The sequence below is a fragment of the Mustela putorius genome, unplaced genomic scaffold (genome assembly GCF_011764305.1).
Source record: "Mustela putorius furo isolate JIRA1106 unplaced genomic scaffold, ASM1176430v1.1 tig00000450_pilon_pilon_pilon, whole genome shotgun sequence".
Lineage (NCBI taxonomy): Eukaryota > Metazoa > Chordata > Mammalia > Carnivora > Mustelidae > Mustela > Mustela putorius.
The window spans coordinates 7,561,970-7,583,026 of NW_025421385.1; the positions used below are offsets into that span (position 1 = coordinate 7,561,970).

Consider the following 21,057-nt stretch of genomic DNA (forward strand, 5'->3'; position numbering starts at 1 on the left):
ACATGTGCCCCGCTCGTCGCCCGGCAGACTGCGTTATTATTAACATGCCAGCCTTATCAGGGCCTCAAAAACTTTTCTGGGAGAATATTCAGTTCTCATGGTAGAGCAATTGAGGATTGTTTCCCTTTCTTTTCTTCATGAAAGAAACGGGCAAATCACTTGCTAAGTCTTCCTCCCCGGTAGGGAGCGTCATGGACTCCATCCTTCCAACCTGATCCCACACTCCAGCGGCGACTCGAGGAAGCAGCGGGCCAACCTCTGTGGTCACACGCCCGACCCGGTCCCTACCGCCACATCTCCCCACCCTGCAACCTCGGCGTTCCCCGCCCCCTGCCTCCTAGACTCCAGCCCGGGCCCAACATCCCCGACTCCTTGGCCCTCGCCTCCAGCCCCACGCTCCGGCCCAGCACGGCCCCCACCAGCGAGCCAACAGCCGCATCCCGCACTAATGTGGAAACCTCCGGCCGGACGCTCACACCCGTCACCCCCAAACAGTCAGAACTAATGTCGTCCGCGTCCACCTCCATCTCTCCTGCTGTGCCTCCGACCAAAGGCTGCTCCACCGGCTCCCCGGGCACCCAGCCCTTCCACGGCCCCGTGGGTTCCTCAAGCCCTCCGTGGTGTGGTCACCCCCGTCCTGGACCCGTTGCCTGTCCCCGTCCCTCCCACCGCACTTGCCTTACAGGGTTGTCCACACACCCACACTCTCCTCCCTCCTCTCTCGCCTCTCCTCAGCCTGGCCCTGACACCATCCTTGACCCTGATAGGCGCGGGGGGCCTTGTCCGCAGACCTGGGCGCGCCTCCCCGTCAGGCCAGGCCCGTCTTGCGTTCTAGCGCTCCGCACTATGCCGGGACAGTGGGTGTCTTTCTACCTCCCTGTCGTTTCTGCTACATCTCCTTGGCCAGCAAGTCCTTCCCGAACAAGCTCTGTACGCTTCGCTGCTTATCTCAAGCACAGCTGACAGCTTTAGATACCAGCTCCTGCGGACAAATCCCAGATGTTTATCTCTAGCACAAACCGCTCTTCTGAGCACAACTCACGTACCCAGCTCCCTATGTGGTATGTTTTCTTTGCCTCCTGGGCTACGCTTAGCACAGGACCAAACTCGGGATGGCTCCCCACCCCCTCCGCCACAATTGAAGCCTTTTTCAAACCCCCTCTGTCCCTACCCTCACCTCACCCAACTGCTGCATGTGTACACCTTGCCTTTATCCCGTATTCTCTCAGCCCACCATCCAACTATACAATATGCATGAGTTTGGGCCCCCCAAGTCCATCCTGAATCCCCACCCTTACTCCATCTTGCTACCCTACCCCTCTCCAAAGCTCTAGCTACCAGGTCTCTCTCCCTCAGCATCTGCGGTGGGTTTCAACCAGCCAGACGCTCCCACCACTGTCCCCCGCGATGCATTCTCCTCACGGCATCGCCGCTGCGTTCAGTCGACTTGGCCTTTACGTACCGGTCTGCAATGTAGCCGACACCCAGAGAGCCCAGGAAGAAGCCCAGGTTCACGCAGGACTGAAAGAGGTCCACCTTCCAAGAGTTGTCACACACCAGGTTAAACTGCGGGTCATGCCGTGGTCGGAGGGGCCGGAAACACAAGACGGTTTGTAAGTCCAAGTGTCCCTTCTGTCTTCTCTCCAGACAAAATCAGTGTTTACCCCGAAGTGTGATAGACCCAAGGGTTTCTCATCATTTTTTTCTTACCACATTTTCATAAGACAAATTTCAGGTTTCCCATGAATCTCACCTGCTACGCTATATCCCTAGTATCATTGTTTTACCCTCACCACTGTCCAGAGTTTTGACCTTGGCCGTCAGTTATTGAAAGACAACATGGCCAGCAGATGAGTCTTCTAAAAAGAAGTATAACACAGCAATTTCCTCAAGACAGAAATATAGCCAAATATATTGAACACATTTCTCAGAACTGGTCAAAAGCCCTCGATTAAGTACCTGTTAATTATATATTTCATTATCTGAGGTCTACCGATGATCCTGGAGATTCTGTCATGGGGGGTGTGGCCATGAGTGGCCCCGGGAGGGGCTGAGCAAAGACACTCGGGCAAGAAGCCAGGCTTGGTGGGAGCAGTGCGGGCGCTGGGGTCCTGTGCTCGGGACCCAGGGTGGCCAGAAACTCAGAGGGAGCATCGCGCCTTGGAGCCGGCGAGGGGAGGGACAGAGCAGGAGGGAGCCAGGGGCAAAGGCAGGACAGACCCCCCTGGGGAAGGGCTCTGTTGAGTTTTAGGGGAAGCCGCACCACAGGGGGCACACACCTGGGCACTGAGAAGCCCTCACCAACCCCGAGAGGAGGAGGAGGAGGAGGACGAGAAGCACCCCACCTCCTCACTGGGGCGCAGAGAAGGTAGAAGCAGGGTGTGCGGCGCCACGGCTGGGGCCCTCACGTCGTCCCGGTTCTTGGCACAGCCCTGGGGCACACCCTTCCTCTCTCCCTGTCTCTGTCCTGCTCTAAGTACTTCAGATTCATGGCTCCCCCTACCAGATGACGCTGGGCGATGTGTGACGGTAAGAAAGTCACTTCGCCAGGGTTCCCAGTCTGAGCCGTGTGTATTGCGCCTGTCCGTCCCACTCACAGAGCTGGTGTGAGCACACAGGAGGAGGAGTCCTGTGAACAGGGTTTAGGTAAATAACAAACACTTTACCCTCTAGAATAGAGGTTTGACTATACCCCGCTGCCTGCAAATATTTCAGGTGCTGGTTAAAGCCAACCCCTTCCCCCCACCTCCAGTCCTGGGCCCTGGGGTCGACCATTAAGGGCCCCAGGGCTCTGGGCTCCGTCAGCCTAGGGGTCCCTCTGACTGGCTGCTTACTTCCTTGACATGAGCACTTTTCGATATAAAATCTGGGTAGCACTCTGAGTCACCACTTGACTTTCAGCAAAGAATCCCAAGCCTGTCCTGTGGCCTGCCACCTGCACCTCAGGGTTGGCTCCTGGGAGTGGCCCAGCTCTGGGAGGCCCCACAGGCTACCACTCAGCACCGTGGGCATTCCCTCTGCCAAACCCAAACATTCTCTCCCTTCAGCTGAAAGCACAGCATCCCCGCAGAGCCTCTGCTGTCTTCCATCGTCCCGGCCTGCTGGGGGCCTGCCGTTGGGAAACAAAGGGACAGATCGCTCTTGGGTGTTATCTGGCCATCCCAGGCTCTGCCTCTCCAACCACCCAACTGTCTTCTCGTAGCCTCTACCCACCTGTCCAAGACCACATCCCGCTTACACTGCATTGGGCACCAGTTTGTGTCTTTTGTTCTAATCCTCATCATGCGTGTGTCTGTAAGGTGTCCCTCCCCCCCTTTCTCAGACGGCCAGGGTGCCATCTTGTTCCCCAGACTGTACAGAAGCCACAGTGCTCATGGAGTCGGAGGAAGGGGCATCTGGTCTTGCCTGTGGAGATCTGTGCCCCCACGAGGCTCAGGGTCTGTGTCTAGGGTCACCTCCCATGCCTCGTGCCCCCCTCAGCTCACACCCAACCACTGGCCCCCAGCACATTTGTGCCTACCAGGAAGACGGACCCAGCCCCCAGGAAAGCCTAGGGTGGTGTGGAGTGGGGGACACTGGATGGGTCGCTGCTCCCACTGGGGTTCCGCCCGGGCTAGGGCCTGGGGTCTCAGACACAGTCTGTGTTCTCCAAGCTCGTCTGATCATGAGAATCCCCCAGAGTCCTTGTCAGAACACAGAACGCTGTAAATCCGGTCTCAGCAGATCTCAGGCCAGAAGCCAGGAGATCTCTAGGATGAGACGTGTTTGGGAACAGTGACAGAGCCCTCCCGTGACCTGGGGCTGAGCCCTTTCTCCGGCTCACACTCACAGGCCAGGGAAGACGGAGCTAACCAGCCAGAAGGGGGGCCCCCGCCCACTGGGGGCTGCAGCTGGAAGGGCAGGGGACTCAGAAGTCAGCGAACGTGCACGTTCCTTCCCCAGACGGAGCCCCAGGCCCCACCCCGAGCTCGGGAGGGCAGCGCCGCTGGATGTGCAAACAGGCTGCTTCAGCATCCCCCCTCAAGCAGGTTCCAACGTCCAAGGCGAGGCTGAGTTAAAGATTATTCCTGCAGAAAGGAATCACGAAGGCAAAGCCCTGAGAATAAGCAGCAGCGCAGGAGGAGAAACAGAGGCGAAGGCGGGTTTAAAGGCGCGGGGGTGGGGGGGGGTTGCCGAGGGCTCCTGCCGTCTCCCACCCTAGAGCCCCCGCGCCCCCTGCCTCCAGCACCCCCCCACCGCCTGGCACACGGCACACTCCGTCTGTGAATGAGAGTGCCAGGGCCCCTCAGTCCTTGCCAGTGCTTAGATCTAGGGTCCCCTGGGAGCCCAGCCGGGCTGCCACAGACTGTCACTGTTTCTGGAGCTCTTTCAGTCCCCTTGCGTCTGACCCTGCCCCTCCCACCGCCCCTCTGTGTCCGCTGCCCCACCCCTCCTGGCCACCACCCTGCTGGGCTCCTCCGAAGCCCCAGCCCCTCCTTCTCCTGTGGTCCAGGCTCAGGCTCAGTGGCCCTGCTCACCCCCCTCCCACCAAGAGCCCTCAGGCAAGTTGGGGCCCATCCCTCAAGCCCAGGCCAGGCCTGTGTCTCTTCTGGGGATGCACCCCGCATCCAGACAGATAGTTCCCAATGTCCCGCTAGGACTGTCTTGCTCCTCTGCAGAAACCAGACCGAACTTCCTTGTCTGGCGTGAAGGGAGAGTCGCCAGGCTTAGGAAAGAAAATCCAGGGTGTCTGGTACAATCTGAATTTCAGATAAACAACACATTTGTTTTTTTAGTGTAAGTGCATCTTCGTGCAATATTCCCACCTCAGTTATCAGCAACAAACACTGTAACATCTGGGACATAATTATCTTTAAAAATTGTTTATCATTTATCTGAAATTCAAATTTAACGCAGTGTCCTGCATTTTTTCTGGCAACCTTCCATAAGGACTCTGCCCTCCGGCGGAGAGGGAGGGGTCACCACTCTTCACCCCCACACTCCTCCCCAGAGCCCTGAGTTCGAATCAGTGTTGACAGCTCATTGTCCCCGAATTAGCACATGCTGTCACCAGAGGAACCCTTGGAAACCAGGTGTTCATGTGTTTTCACGTAAAGCAAGTCACACCAGCACCTGTTCCTCCTGAAGGGAAACTCCCGTTCCGTCCCCTTCCCAGTCCGACGCCCCCAGCAGGGACCTGATCAGGCCAGAGGAGAGGACACAGCCCCTTCCTCCAGTAAGAACCTTGGCTGTGTTGACGCCAAAACCACTCAGTGACCTCCGGTTTCAGGTAAGCACCCAAACCAAACTTTGCCAGCAGAGCGCCTCTGCATAGCTTCTGGTCTGTGGCTTCAACAACCAACCACGATGCCAATTTCCAAGGGCCCATGCTTGGCAACACTTTCAAAAAGATCCACAAAGGAAAAAAAATAAAATCTGGTGGCCTTTGACTAAAATATTCTCGAGGCACAACACAGAAAAGACCCGCTGCACTCTGCAAGGGAGGCCCTTTGACCCCATGACCCCCTCCTGCAGGCCAGGAACGGGTCCGCCACCCACAGCTGAACCCACTGACCCTGTCGCAAGAGGATATTCCTGTACCTCCGTGACGCTGGGTAACATCCTCAGGGATGCCCAGTGGATCTGGGGCACGGCCGGGGCTGAAACAGTCTGACTCAGGCTTCCAAACCACCCTAGCGGGCCCGTAGCTGTCACACGAGTGAAGGTGGGGGCCCCACCATTCTAACGGCACCCCAAGTGAATTCTACAGGCTCTTGGAGAAGCCAGTGGGGCAGAAAGAAGAGGAAGCTGTTTCCCTGTACACCCGTGTTCAACAATCCAGTCTGGCTTGCAAAGGGCTCCCCGACCTCCACCTGCCCCTCTTGCGCCCAGTGTCCGTAGGGGACCAGACGGCGGAAGGACGCAGAGTGGCCAGCACAGAGCCAGAAGTGTCCTAAGTGCTCAGTGGATAGAACCCTCCTCCCTCTGACCTGATGTGAAACCGAACCCCCTAGGATTTGTTGTGTGCTTCCTCCCCGCTCCTAAAACCCACCTGCTCCCCCAGACCCGGGGCCCTGTCCTTACCTCGGTCACGATGGACGAGCCGGGCGTGTCGTACACCCAGCCGTGCCGACAGGGCCCCAGCGGCAGGTGACTCCTATTGGTGGCCAGGCTGGCCAGCGGGTCCACGCAGCTGAGGCCGCTCTGGTTCCAGTCCACCTCGTAGCTGCGGCAGTGGCGGGGGAAGGCCTCGCCGGCAGCCCCCGGGCCGGGCACCGTGTAGTTCAGCTCCTCCGCCAGGCTCCAGCCGCATCGCCGGCTCAGCTCGGCCACCCCGGGGCTCAGGCAGCGGTGATCCGGGGTGAAAGCCAGGAAGACGATGCCCACGTAGATGGGGGCGAAGGCAGCAGACAGCAGGCACAGGGTCAGGAAAGCTTGCTTCTGGAACCAGCCAAACTCGCCGACCTGCCCGAGAACATCATCCATGGTGAGCATAACGGGACCAACACCTTCATCGCCTTGGCCAGACTGCGCAGACTGCCCGGACGGCCGGGGTCAAGGTCCCGTGCGCACTTCTGGGCCGTGGGCTGGTTGGAGAGCACACCCCCGTCGGAGCACACTCGGCCTGGAAGCCGACCAACTGGGTGCAGTCTTTCACCCCCGCGGCCTGTGGCGGGCAAGGGAGGAAGGCAGGAGCGTGACCGGCCACATGGCTTGGCTGGGAAGCAAGTCAACTAGGCAGAGGTTCGAATTCTCTGGAGTCAGAGCTCCCTCCCAGAGACGAGAGAGGGAGAGGCCCCTGGGTAACCCGCCCTCCTCCACCCCCCACCCAGGTCTCTGCAGGGCTCCTCCAGAGAGATTACCTGGTCAAACACTTCTTTTTATAAACCCCCTCCCCCAATCAAAGACCGCAAACTGACCCCGGACAGCAGCGGAGTCTGCATAATCAGGCAGCTCGCACTCCCGCACTCCCACTCGCTTGCCGGCCTGAGGCCCCCACGCGGAGCCCCCCACCCCTGCTGTGCCCCTGGTCACGGGCCCCCCTCTGCTGGGCACGGGTCCCATTTGCTGCTGAGGACCCTGCAGGCTGGCATCCTGTGGGAAAGGGAGCAGTGAACGAGCACAGGCCAGAGACCCAGCTGTCAGCCAGGTGAACCCTCGACGGCCGGTACAAGGGCCATCGACCGCCCGTTCAGGGCTCCAACATGGGTTCTCGAACCCCTCACAATGGCCTTTGCGGGAAGTGCTATCCCTCTCTCCACTGCACAGCTGGGAAAACAGGGCCAGGCTTAGGGAGCCAGCGGCAACTTCCCAAGTTCACACCGTCATTGAACTTGAACCTTGCTCCGCTCTGGAGCAACATGCCTTAATTTATTAACTTGCCTCGGTTCGGCAACTCATGCGTTAGCGCTTTCGCTCCCTCGACAAAAACCTGCAGAATCCCTCTGCGTCTCAAGCAGCACCAGGCCCTGGGACACGGAGACAAGCAGCCCCTACCCCCACACGGCTCCAGTTTGGGGGGCATAGATTCGCAAAGGGACGGCTCAGGCAGAGGGCTCTAGGGGAGCCCCCCAAGCCGGCCCCTCAGCCTTGCTGTGCCCCTTACCTCTAGTGGGTTGACAGCATGGTGGGGCTGGACGGCGGCAGGGGGTTGGACAAGCAGAAGGTGAGGAAAGGCAGGAAGGGTGTGGCGGGCAGGGAGGGGAAGGTGGCCCCCGATGACCCTGCCTCCTGGTGCTCACCTCCTGAGACTGGCTTGTCCCCGTGAAATTCCGCAAACGTGGCCACACTCTCGTGGGATTACATCATGCCCAGTGGAACAGCCGCCCTGCTGGGCGTCTGCCCCCCCACTGCTGGCTTTGCTGGAGCGCCTGGCCCTGTGGGGGAGTCCACAGGGACATGGGGCACCCCGTCCGACGGAGACCCTCAGGCCTACAGAAGAGGGACTATATGGGCTCAGAAGCGGATCTTTCCCCACACCGTGGAGGGTCCAGCTGCACTGCGGCCGCCCTCCTGCCCCCCAGAAACCGGAGACAAGTGTGCGTGGCCTTCTGTGACTAGTGTGGTGGCCATGTGGCTGCGCAGCAGTACAGGGGAGCGACACCGTGGGCTCCTGGGAGCAGCGTCTTTGCTGTGGGCGGCGCCACAGGCTGAACGGGGAAGCATCCTGTGGCTGCTTTCTGGCTGGCCGGTCCTTCAGCCTGGGCACGTGGTGCGAAGGAGCCAGGGCCCCCAAACAAGCCCATTTCCCCATATCCTCACCCGGACACGGGACAGCCCGCTTCCCAGAACCCTGTGCGACTCCACCAGCATCATCACCTGATCATTTCCCGGGCAGCTCCCAGCTGCTGGCTTGTAAGACCACCCGACACGCGGGATGCTGGGTCCAGGGGGCCATCTAGGCACAGGGCGGGACTCCAGGAGCCTCGAGTGGAGCTGCTGACAGAGGACATCATACGTGCTGTCAGACAGGAAATACCTTCTCCGGGCCCCCATCTTCGCCCTGGGAGGACACAGACAAGGACAGGTCGCTCCTCCTGCACCCACGAGAGGCAGGTAGTGGTGCTCCCGGTGCCAGGGGTGCCCTTGTGTTTCTGGACTCTGGGCACTGGGAGCCAGCCTCCAGCCCAGCGCTATCCCGGGTGCTTTGGAACAAAGCAGGGACCACCTCAGGGGGTTGCGGCTCTGAAGTCCCCCTGCCACCTGGGGCTGCTGCCAGAGGGCTGAGCCTGGCTGGGAGGGCAGGAAGGAGAGGGCGGGGGCAAACCTCCCCCCCCCCCCGAGCAGGACCTCCCACGCTCCCAGCGGAAAGGCAGTTCTTGCTACTGGCGTGAGATCACAGGGAATGTGTCCAGGTCTCTGCCCCGGTTCCTGGCACAGAACTCCTGAAACTCTTGTAATTTCCTGGGTGACAGGCATGTCCTTCGTTCTAATGAGGTGACTCCAGATGGCTCCTGGATGGTTCCTGGTCATGGGACTGACCATGCCATGCACAGAAGTTTGGAACTTTCAGGCCATCCCTGTTCTCTTGAGTAGAGCTCACGGTCCCCGTCAAGCCTACATGACGAAGCCTCTCTAAGAGCCCCAGGAGTGCGGGGCCTGGAGAGCGGCCCGGCTGGTGAACACGGGAAGGAGAGCGCGCCCCGCCCCACGGCTGCAGACGCTCCTGGGCCTCGGAACCTCCCAGGCCTGGCCCTGCCTAGCTCTTGGTCTGGCTCTTCCGCTGTTCCTTTGTCATATCCTTCCGTAAACGGGTAAATCTAAGTGTGTCCCTGAGTCCTGCAAGCCGGGTTGGCAAACTGGCGGGGAACAGGTCACAGAACCCCGATTTGCAACCAAGTCGGCCAGAATTATGGGTCACCTGGGGACCGACGATTTGCAATTGGCATCCGAAGTAGGGAACAGTCTCATGGGACCGAGCCCTTCTCCCGGGGGGACGGATGCAAGCAGAGTTGCTGGGTGTGAGGGGACATCCCACACGTTTGGTGACCAGAAGCGAGATATCCTGGCTGAGTAGCAAGGGGACACACAGGAGAGGGGAGAGCTGGGTCTTCCCTCCACAGGAAGAAAAACAAGTGGCTTTTTGTAACACAAATGCACTGGCTCCCCTCACACAGGTCATCTGCCGCGGAAGAAGCCGGGAGCAAAGGGCCTGCTTTCAACACATCCTGCAGCGGAAGCACCTCCCCAGTGTCCACTCTCAGGGGAGAAAGCAGCCTCCCTGGGTCTCCGTCTGGGCAGGGGCCTGGCATGCCCTCTCTTGCTCAGACCAGGCCCCTCCCCGTCCCATCTCCCAGTACCTGGTTCAGGTGCATGGAGGGGCGGCCGGGGACCCCTCAGGGATCAGAATCACAACAGCGGGGAGAAGCAACAGAGGACCTCAACCGACCACCGTGGCCCCCACCCCGTGGGCCTCCTCCACGCTCCCCTCGGCCCCATAGCTGTCCCAAGCTCCAGCTCTGGGTTTGTAGTGTCCCTCTCTGTGCTGCCAGGAAGGGACCACCATGTCCTCTCCTCACAGCCTGCCACCCGCAGTACCTCCTCCCAGACAGCACCTTTCTTTTAAGGGCCTTTAGGGACGGTTCCAGTGCACCGAGGAGTCTGGAAGCCGCCCGAAATGAGGAAGGAGCATGGGAGCCACGGGGAGGCTCCACTGCGTCATCAAAGGCGTTGGCTTCCTCAGTGACCGCAGGCTCCTCCCTGGTGTCAGGGCCCCTCTGACGATTCTGCTTTCCCCACGCCAAACCCACTGATGCAGGAGGCCATAGAGAGGATGCTGCGCCCCGCGGCTCAGCCAGACGGCCAGATGCAGGAGCCTCCTGTCTCTCAGTGCCCCCCCCCCCCCAATGTCCCCCTCCAGGCACTGGGACCATCCTGACCCAGTGGCGCGTGTGTACCTGGCATGCCCGTGACCATCTTCTTGTCTCCATCTGTCCCACACACATATCGAATGGGAGCCACCTAGCGTATTCCTCCTTACTCTCCTGCCTCCAGAGCCCGGAGGACCGAGTGTTCACGGGTGTGACCAGCCGGCTGGGGTCCCGGAAGCACGGACTGGTCAGCACAGATGAGTGGGGTTACGAGCCAAGGCCATCTGCTGGACTCAGTGCTCAGCTTTGTTCCCCACTGGGTGCTGGCAGCCCGGTCCCAGAAGCCTGCACCCACGTCTTCGAGGTATCTGAGTCCAAGCCTGGCCCACGAGAACCCGTTTGGCTCTCAGTGACCCACCCACCCTATTCCCACAAGGGAGCCCGCAAAACCACCCATACATTCATTCATTTATTCTCCACCGGGCACAGAGTCCACCGCAGGTCCTGGGGGGTGGGGGTGGAGTGCAGCCTTGGCCCTGGACCCAGCCACAGGTCCTTCTGGGCCTGATGGCTGCCTGGCCCCTCCAGGAGCACGACAGGGCCTCGGATCCTGGATTATGTAATGAAGCCGTCGGGCCAGGCAGGAAGGTATTATGTCCCAGTCCTGAAGGTCGAAACTCCAGAACCAAGGTAGGATTGCTTCCTTCCCAGGGCAATGAGGGGAGGGTGTGTTCCAGGCCTCTGTCCCCGGCTTGTGGAAGGTCATCTCCTCCCTGTGTGTTCACATCCGCTTTCTGTGCACATCTGTCTCTCCCCAAGCTTTCCCTTTTCTCCCCCAGTCCTAGTGGATCAGGGTCCACTGACCTCACTTCAACTTGAGGACTTCTGCAAAGACCATCTAAGGTCACATCCTGAGGTGTGAGGGCTTAGCATTCCACACGTGAACTTGGGGGGACACGATTCAACCCCTAAGAACATCGACTCGCTGCTCGAATGCGCGGAGAAGAGAAGGGCGTGCCAGTACCCAGAGCCCCCCCCCACCGTCAGTGCCACGGTCAGCGGCTCGAGACCCGGGCCCGGATGGGGGCGAGGTGTTGCGGGGGCACAAGCGGCAGGGGCTTCTTCAGGGAGAGCAGGTTCCGAGACGGGGCGCAGCTCTTGGGCCCTCCGTGTCTATCAGACGACACCCCCCAGCCCGGTCGCTGTGACCCCCACCCCCGCAAACAACAGAACTGGGGCCCACAGTGACAGCCTTTCTCGGGGGTCTGGCCTCGGGCCACCAGGCTCCCCCAGGGGACACTGACAAACACTCAGAAAGCCCTGCGTCCCATACCCTTTCGTGGAGACTCACTGGCCACATCCTTTATTGTCATTTCAGCCATCCCTCCTTTTAAAGACTCTAGAGGTCTCGCGGCAAGAAAGGCTCTCAATTAGGAACCTCCAAACTGACTTGGGCACAGGCCCTTTCCAGGTTTTATAGAACACTGACTAAAATCATACGGAACAAGGGTTCCCTGGGGCACACTTTGGGAAACACCACTCTATGATGACAAAACTTCCTCATTGAAGTATGATTTTGTCCCACCTGAGGTCTCTGTCCCACGCTTCCTGAACAAGAGTGCTAAGGCCACGAGGTGGGGCAGAGCACTACAGGGATCCTCCAGGGGCCGGGCGGGGGAGGGGCAGCCCATGGGGACAGCGGCCTGTCAGGGTGTCAGACCCCAAGCAGGGTGAGGAGGGCAACCTCCTGTGTCAAGGCCATGGAAGTACAAAGAAGACAGAGGAACTCTCTGGGCTGGAATAAACTAAAAAGAGCAACAGAGAAGGAAAAAAGTTCCTTGTCCTTTTTGTTCAAAATTTCTGTATGTCCTGATCATCTCAAAATTAAAGAAAAAAAAATTCTGCAGCCAAAGGTCCCAAGGTTTGCTGGGACGTAGCCCTTGGCTTCTACCAGGGCTTTCTGAGGCACCGCACCCCACACGGCCAGCTCCCCAAAACCGTTTCCTCCAGGATGGTGCTGAGGGCAGCCATCGGGTCACCCTACACAGTGGGGTGCGCACACGGGGGCCCCCGGTTTTGCCCTGTCCAGGGGTGACGACCAACTATACCATGTGTTCAGTCTAGTTTCCCTCTATGCAGCATCAAAATATAGTATCTGAAGTAATTCTTCACTGAATTTGGTTTGCAAACTGGTCAGCACACAACAGAGACTAAGATGTGAAAAAAAACAGGAGAGACAAGTCACAAGCTTTACTTTGCTCTTTCACTCCATCTTTTTTATTTTTTTGTATTTATTTGACACTGAGAGAGAGGCAGCACAAGCAGGGGGAGCTGAGGCAGAGGGTGAGGGAGAAGCAGGCTCCCCGCTGAGCAGGGAGCCTGAGGGAGGGGCCCTGATCCCACGACTCTGGGATCATGACCTCAGCCAAAGACAGATGTTTAATGGACTGAGCCCCCCAGGCGCCCCATTGCCCTCCATCTTTAAGAAAAGTCTTTATTTAGTTCCTTCCAAGCTGAGAGGCTCTCCAGGGTGTGCAGGGCCACAGGGGCGGCTTGCACAGCCCACCAGGTATTAGCACACATCCAGTCCTTTCTGCTACAACCCTGCCCTTCCACACTCTCACAGGTCTTTGGCGCAGGCTCACTGGGACTTTCAGGAGACATCTCGAGTCCCGGCCCACTCCAGCCTTACCTCCTCACCTGCCTGGATCACGGTCCCCGCCTGAGCCTGGACAGATGCATGGATAGTCCGGCCAGGCGGCCAGCCCCGCGCCCACAGCACCCAACTTGTGGCTCTGTGCCGGCATCCCTCGCTCACCCCATGCTCCCTGGCCACACGGCAAGGCTAGCTCAAGGGAAAGGCTAACCTCAAGTCATTAAGTCCACCTGGAGAAGCAAGTCATGTGAGCGCACCTAAGTCATGAATGTTCTTCAGAAGCTGGTGAAGGGGATTTCTTTAAACCTCACCTCGTGCACACCGCCTGCCCCCAACACGCTCAGTATTCCCTCGTGACCTGAGCCCCAAAAAGAGACTTAGTTAAGTCCTGCAGGCCCATCCGTGCACTCACACGAAGGACTGCATTATTCCACAAGATTGTTTTAAATGCCCAGGCGGCAGTCAGCCCTTCTAAAGGGCCCTCGTGTGCACTGTGCGATTTAGTGGTTGGCATACAACTGGTTTCGAATGGTTTTAAGTGTTCTAGTGAGAGCAGATTTCCTCTGTACCACGGATTTCCTTGACACGCACTTGCCTACACGGTGCTTACCTCTCCCCAACTCTACCTCCCCGCTGCCCTTGGACAGACTCCAACAAAAGGGCGTCAGAAAGTTGGCTCAAGGAAATGAAGCATGAGGGCTGTGCACTTACCAAAAAAACCACTTCTCTGAAAATACCTGCTGTCAGGGCCCATTTTCCTAAAACTACCTATAGCGACAGCTGGCGAGGACGGTGAGGTCGAGAGCCCAGGACGGCGATGGTCGAGGTCCTAAGACAGCGAGCATCATGCCACCGAAACCCAAACCCAGACCTCTTCGGGAACTTCACAGAACACAAGGGCAGATGTGGCAGTGGGCTCGGCAACATTTCGCCATCGAGGGGGACAAAGCAGTAACACCCGACTAATAATTTATCTTTTATTGAAATTGTTGAATACTTTATATTACAGTAAATTTGATTGAAAAAAAATGAGGAAAGAAATCAATTTTAAAAAATACACTCATGTTGAAATCAAATTAGCCAGCCAAACCGAGTACAAACCAAGGGTAGCTTGCTTTTCAGTACATGAATACCGGAGTCTATATACAATTCTATAATTCGAGAAAAGTCATTCATTAAACACTTCAAGAAAGGTGCCAACAGCCAGGGAAGGACAGCGCTCCTGCCCTCCCGTCCTGCAGCCCTGAGAGGCCGACCCAGCACCCCCAGAGCAGGAATCCCAAGTGCAATGCTAGGGCGAGATGCTAGCCCATCAGCTTTCATGCAATTTCCATGAAGTCACGCACTGTGCAAATTAAGGCTTCTTATAGGTCGAATGGTTGATAAACACTTTTTTTTTTTTTCTTAAAAAAATAAGCACAGTAAAGGTGGTATCATGAGAACCTGAAGAGGTGAGACCTATATCCCAAATCTGGAAAAAAGTTATTTTCTCTGAAATCTCAACTCCATCCTCACACACACACACAAATAATCAATCTTTGGGTGGGTTGTTTGAATTCACCAGCCGGCGAAAGAAATACTGATACATGTGCCCTGTGCACCTAGGATCGAGGATGTCATGCAAAAAGCTGCAGCCGTTACTGACGAAAGGCAGAGAACAGGCGAACCCTCCCAAGCCTAGGCACTCGGGGAGCCCCGCACGCGTGTGTGCCCGCACGTGTGCGTTCCCCTCAGAATCAGGAAGCAAAAAGGAAGGACAGGATGGAGCATTCTAACTTAGAGGCTACATTATTGACCAGCTCAAAATCTCCTACAGAACCTTCCTAGCACACCGACAGCTCCTCCTCCGGACAGCGGATGAACCATGACGGTACCCCAGCCGGCAGGAAAAAGACTGTTGGGTTGGTTTTTTTTCTTTTGGTTTTTTTTTTTCTTTTTTTTTTTTTTCTTTTTTGCAAACCTGAGTAATTGTCAAAGTCAATAAATAGGAGGAGAGAATTAAATGCTAAAATATAATGGTCAAAACCCTACAGGGCCTAAAGCAGCAAGGGTTTTTCTCAAATACACAGCCCTCGGTTCCAAGACGCGTGTGGCCCGGGCACATAATATGACGTGCACGGCTGCCATGCTTTTATGTGAGGGCTGGGGACAAAACCCAGGGCCCCAGCTCTGCCCCCAGTGACAGGAGCAGAGCCTTGTTCCAAGGACTGTAAACCTGACCTGCTCACTCTCTCCCCCATCACAAAAACTCTTCCCTTTTGAAAGAGTTTTTGTTAAAGGCAAAAATGATAGAAGCATCATCGAGCTGAAGTCTTATTTGGTTGGAGGTGCCTGGTGACGCCGGACCCACGTCTCCTGGAGGCCCCAGGAGACTAGATGTGTAGGAGGTCCTCGTCACTGTCATCATGGAAGGACGCCAGGCTGCCGGAGTTCACGGTCTTGGGCGGCGCGGGCCTGGCCTTCCCTCTGCGGGCCCGGTCCCCTCTCAGCGGCACCCCAGCACCCTCTGCGCTCTCCCGGAGCCCACTCCTCTGCGGGACTCTCCCCTGCGGCACACCCGCGGCCCCAGTCCCTCTGCCCGAGTGCACCTTCACCTCCGGGATGGTCAGAACCTCATCCTCACTGTCCTGCTCGTCCCCATGCAGGGAGGTGAGGGCTTCGGCCTTCACAGACTTCGTGGTGATGTGGCCGTTTTCCTGTGCTTCCTTCCCGGGCCTCGGGGCGGGCGCCCGGACCTCCTCCATCAGCCAGTCCGTCTCATCCTCATCCGCCTCCTCCTCCTTGTTCACCTGCCGGAGACAAAGCAGGACCCTGGAGCCCGGCTGAGGCCCCGCTGCGCGCTGTTCCTCTGCGGCCCTCCCTTCCACGGCCGACCCCGGAGTCGGGGACCCCCTCCTCGGCCCACTGCAGTCCCCACAGTCCCAGGCTCCCCACGAGGAGAGGGAGGGAGGGCCGGCGACTGTCGGCTCCCGCTGAGACCCCACCGAGGCAGACAGCGTCGCCGAGGGCAGGAAAGCGGCCTCTACCCAAGCCAGGTGTCGGCGGGGCTGGGGGGGGTGGACGGGCGGGGCCGAGCCCGAAGAGAAGCCACAGGAGGGACACGACCGGGTCTGAGATCAGCCTTTTAGGAAGCGGACTGGCAGGCGTATCACGAGCCACGAGCCTTCAGCCAAATAACACCCGTCTGGGGAGTCATCTGAAAGCATCCATCCAAATGGCAGATGGCACAGAAATTTTCACTGTTTTTTTTTATTTTTTTAAAATAACCAACAAAGCAGAAGCAACTGAAGCTGTAACCACAATGAGAAAAAATTGAAGGAAAAAAAAACAAATAGGGGGTTTGGGTTAAAAACAACAGATGATGTTTTCCCTCTCGTAGGACAACCGACGATGAAGGCATTTTCCTTGTCACGGACTGAGGTCAGCGCCGCCGGCCGGCCGCACACGGGGGGGAAGGCGGGACGTTACCTTCGAGTACTTGTAGGACACGTTGGCGCTCCTCCGGCAGCAGCCGGTCAGCCTGCTCACCACCAGCTCCCTGCAGGGCAAGCACAGTCGCTGCAGGGAGGAAGCAGCGGGGCCAGAGCCCCACTGCCCCGGCCCCGGCCCCGGCCCCGGCCCCTCACGCGCCCGACAGAGAAGCCGGCAGCCGGTGGGGACACAGCCCTCCACGGCACAGGCCCACTTAGCCCACAGCAGTGGGGCCATAACCCAGTTCGGTGAAAAGAATACTCTGGAATCGGACAGAAGTAGATCTGAACCCTGCTCCACCTCCTAGTGGTCTAGCAGGGGCAAGTTAGCTAATATTTGTGCTTTTCCGCTGACCCGTATTGATTATGAAAAGGCCACCCCGGGCCGCAGTGAGATTCTGTGTGCCAAACGACTAACCCGAGACCAGCTCATACCCAGCCCTCTGCCCTGACTCTGTGTTCCCCTGCCAGCCTCTCCGGGGTGAGACGGCTGCACTCAGGACTCCGGACGCCAGCCCTCACTTGCAGGGGATGGTCACGCCACAGGGCTCCTGGGCTCTGGGCTTCACCCGTGCACGCCACGGCCATCTCCCAGGTGGACAGCCACACGCGGGATGAGCCCTTTGACCCAGGGAAGGTGAGCCAAGAGGATGGCATCGCACATGGCGCGCATCTCACAAATGCTCACTCCGGCAAGGGGAGGAGGAGGAGGAGGAAGACAGGACGGCGGGCTCAGCGGAGCAGGACACAGTGCGCTCGTCAAAGGTGGTCATCTTCCATCTATCTCTGGACACAACCAGAGACCAACATCCTAGAAACCGGCGGGCCTGGCTGAGCGCCCCAAGCACCTGCTCCGTGAAGGGAGCACCAGAGCCCGACTCAGATGCCTGGGACCGGCTCCACGGAGTCGGGCTTCACGGTGCCGGTCACACCGAACGCCTTGTCACAGGAATGGAGCCATTTATGAAATAAAACTTCAGAGACAGCATCCACGGTGTCAACACACACACACGCACACACACACACACACACAACACACACAGTCCCAGATCCCAGGACAGTCCCTCACCCTGCACCGCCTCCCTCTCCTCACCTCCGTTCCTTCTTGTAAAGCAGCAGCGTCAGCAGGCAGCCCGTGAGCGCCACCAGCAGCAGGCTGAGGACCGCCCCGACGGCCTGGCTTCGCTCCGACAGCCCCTTGTGCTCCGGCATGTCCTCGCCCGTACCGTCACCATCGAGGCCCACCCTGAAAGGAAGCCACGTCACTTGGGGGCGTGCCACCCCAGCGGCAACCCTCGCAGTCCCCAAACCAGGATGCAGACAGCAGCAGTGACAGAGTCCCTGGACATGGAGGTTAGACAGGAGTCCAGCACACGGGTGGACGGCGCTGCCTGGCCCTCGGCGCGCGGCGGCGACAGAGGACCGCAGCCGGAGTCCTGACTCATCCCACCAGACAACTGTCAGGGCACAGAGGCACCTGTGAGGGGGACGAGAGGGACGAGGGTCCCCAGTGGTCTTCCAGGACCCGCGACCCTCCTCTCTGGGGACAAACAGTGGCCGCCTGCTGTCCGAAGGCCTCTCCCTCCCTGCATCTTGTCTGGGGACGTAGTGTCTGCACCACGGGGGTGGAGGGCCCCCCCCAGGACAGCACGGGGCGCGGCACCATCTATCCAGGCTGCGCGTCCCGGGAGACAGGGCTAGTGACGAACACGCCTGCTACTCCACCAGCTAAGATTGGTCCAGGACCTTAACCAAGGAAAGTCGTAAAAATTCACTAACAGAAAACCAGAAGCACCAGGACGGACTTCCCTTTCTGTTCCGAGAACTAGGCGTCTGTGGACGGACCCGACACTCCTGGTCCCGTGGGCACTCATGGCAGCGACAGAACGAACCCCTGGTGGCAATTCTTGCCCCCCCCCCCCCCGCCAAGAAGGCAGAGAGGAACGTGACAGGACCCTCTGGGCTGCTCAGGAGCAGTGCAGTGAACTGGTGGCTACAGATGCTACAGACTCAGAAAACCACTCGTTCGAGCTGGGTCAGAGGGCAGCCGATGGCCCGACTACGTACGTATAACCATGAGCCAAGTCAGCTGATGCCCATCCACGAGGAGGAGGAGCGCCATGTTCCCCTTCACCATCTGCTTGGGTGGGGAGAGCCCCACGGCCGCAGCGGTGCTCTGGCGGGAGAGGCGCTCGGCCTCACTCGCTTCCAAGTGTGCCCTCGCTTCCACTTCTGGGCGCGCCTGGGAGCCCGGAATTACTCGGAAGTGTGCTTCAGTGTCCCAGTGTGTCTCTATTTTTCAGTTAATTTCTCGTTACTGGGTCTTAACTGCCCCGTGTTGTTTACACGACACTGACATTTAGAAATTTGCTAACGCTGGCCTTACATCCACGTTCCTGGAAAACGCAGGACAAAGCGGACTCTTTCAAAAGCAACAGCTGACTGGAGGTCAGACAGAGGGGATCTGGGACTCCCCCCCTGTCCCTAGCTCCGGCTGCAGAGAAAACCTCCTCCAGGACACAAAGCAGACAGCTACTAGGCAAGAACCTTCCTTCCTGATCTTAGTCTCAGCACAGAGAACAGCAGCTCCTGGGAGAAGCTGACACGGATGAAAGAAGAAGAAAACAAATCCAAGAGGAAAGCACCGTGTAACAGCACGTCTACGCGAGGGCCTCTCAATGTGGCTGTGGACCGGGCGGAGGAACAGAGGCCATGGGGCCGAGAAGAGGGGGGGTTCCCCGAGGCCGCACAGAAGCCCCGGCCGCCCTTCCCCCACTGGGAGTCCTCAGCACCCAAACGCACACTCCCACGAAAACTCGGCATACGGCCAATTTTCAAAATCTGTGGAACAAGTTCTCATTCCTTCAAACACAGACAATACTTTGTTCAAGCTAAAGGAACATTTACCCCACGACAATCTGCACTAGAGCAGACGGAAAAACGTGCCGGGAACACAGAGGAGCCACAGCGGCCGCCTCCTGCGAGCCAGTGAGGAGAACTGTCGGCCGGGGCAGGCCGGAAAGAGCGAGGGGGCTGCGGCCTCGTGTGTGCTCGTAGGCGCATGCCGACGCACTGGGAGGGGCAGACGGTGGCTCTGCGGGTGTGGGGGGACCAGGAAGGACAAGACCTGGAGAGCCGCTGAAGCGGGGTCCTGCCTACGTGGGTCTGCCTCTCTGGTTCTCAGACATGCCAGAATATTCCCACAGGACAGCGCTGGGGCAGAGAACTCACACCAACAGATGCTCGAGCTGCATTCTGAGTGAGCCAGCTGGCGTCCAGCTAGGACGTGCATGTCCCAAGGGCAAAGTGACCAAGGAGGCTCCCGCCATGCCAGGACAGCGTACTCACCCGAGAGGACACACAGCAGAGGTGTACCAGGAGAAGAGGTACTGGCAGTCGGCGGTCTCGTGGCTGAACTCAGGGATTCCATCCTTCACCAAAGGGTCACAGTGGAAGAAGATGGTGGAAGACACAGACTTTGTCTTATCCTTCCCACACTTCGAGGACGAGGCGAACACCACATCTAGATCACCATCTGTCAAAAAGGAAGACAAAACACAGGCAATGTTATCATCAATATTTCAATAAAGGCCCAATTTCACCTTTCCACGGTCTGTAAAAAGTTTGTATGGACTTCAAATCCGAGATAAAGGTCCTTCTTCAAGAGTCCCACATGTGCACTTTCTCACAGGTTTCCTGACACACGTTACGGAGCCCCTGCCTCTCGTCAGGAAGCAGGAAAGACTTGAACCTTCCTCCAGAAGAGGTCAGGCTCTGTCCTCAGCTAACAGCGGGATTCAGAACAGGGGCTGGCCACGAGGGATCAGCACTTCTGGAGATGGAAATGGACCCAGGGGACAACCCGCCAGCCAACCCACCGAACAAGCCTCCACACGGAGCCCGGGACACTGGGGGACCGGTGAGCGTCCCTGGTTGGGGAGAGTCCACGCACACTGCCACACACCAGTGCTGGGAACAGAACCCATCCTCTCGCCACAGCGGGAGGACGATGGAAGCATCCGGCTCCCTTCCGGACGCTACCCTAGATGCCTCCTCCCGTGGCCAGTTTCCATCCTTAACCGTGACTGTAACAGGTCAAATGAGTCCTGAGTCCTGCAGATAATCAAACCTCAGGGCAGTGACGGAAGCGACCCGAAACCCGCAGCTGGTGTCAGAAGGGAGTGAGCCACGGGCGGACGCTGCCCTCAACGAAGTCTGCTGGTGGCTCGACGTGCACAGACCGCCACTGCTATGGGGCCAGGGCGTTTAGTGTGTGAGGCAGCCACGTCCGTGAATGGAAAGGAGCCTGGAGCTCCAGGCTCGGTGGGCCGGGCTCGGGAAGGCCCCATGAGTTCGTGCTCATAACCGGCTGAGGCATGACCTGAATGGACCGCCCCACAAGGACGGCACGTGAGTGCACGTCCCCACGCTGACGGGCAGCCGATGGCAGCTCCGAATCGCAGCGAGATGGGGCTCCAGGCTTCCTACTCTGGCCCTCTGGAATGAGAGGAGACTCGGGAAGAGACTGAAACTGCATTTCTTCATGAAATGCAAAAGGTGGTCTTAAAACTAAACAGACTTTCTAGCGTTGGTAAACACTGAAAGTGCAAAGGTCTGAAAGGGGTTTTAGGAACCACGAATA

At 58.3% G+C, this 21,057-nt stretch overlaps 2 protein-coding genes across 4 annotated transcripts in view; both read right to left on the reverse strand.

Annotated features, from left to right (window-relative positions):
- LOC101674581 (solute carrier family 22 member 1) overlaps positions 1-6,726 on the reverse strand; it is a 28,912-nt gene extending 22,186 nt beyond the window's left edge. The window contains exons 1-2 of one of the 3 annotated variants that reach the window (XM_004770843.3): positions 6,064-6,711; positions 1,463-1,566 (exon numbers count right to left, since the gene is read on the reverse strand). In XM_004770843.3, coding sequence (XP_004770900.1) covers positions 1,463-1,566; positions 6,064-6,474 — 515 coding nt within the window. In that variant the 5' untranslated portion in view covers positions 6,475-6,711. Of the gene's footprint in view, positions 1-1,462; positions 1,567-6,063 lie in introns of all 3 variants that reach the window. The other 2 variants (XM_004770844.3, XM_004770845.3) reach the window with 2 other exon arrangements.
- Positions 6,727-13,908: 7,182 nt separating this feature from the next.
- Positions 13,909-21,057, reverse strand: part of IGF2R (insulin like growth factor 2 receptor) — a 96,039-nt gene continuing 88,890 nt past the window's right edge. Inside the window, exons 45-48 of the mRNA XM_004770907.3 lie at positions 19,764-19,950; positions 17,509-17,661; positions 16,414-16,483; positions 13,909-15,734 (exon numbers count right to left, since the gene is read on the reverse strand). Coding sequence (XP_004770964.3) covers positions 15,318-15,734; positions 16,414-16,483; positions 17,509-17,661; positions 19,764-19,950 — 827 coding nt within the window. The 3' untranslated portion in view covers positions 13,909-15,317. The remainder of the gene's footprint in view (positions 15,735-16,413; positions 16,484-17,508; positions 17,662-19,763; positions 19,951-21,057) is intronic.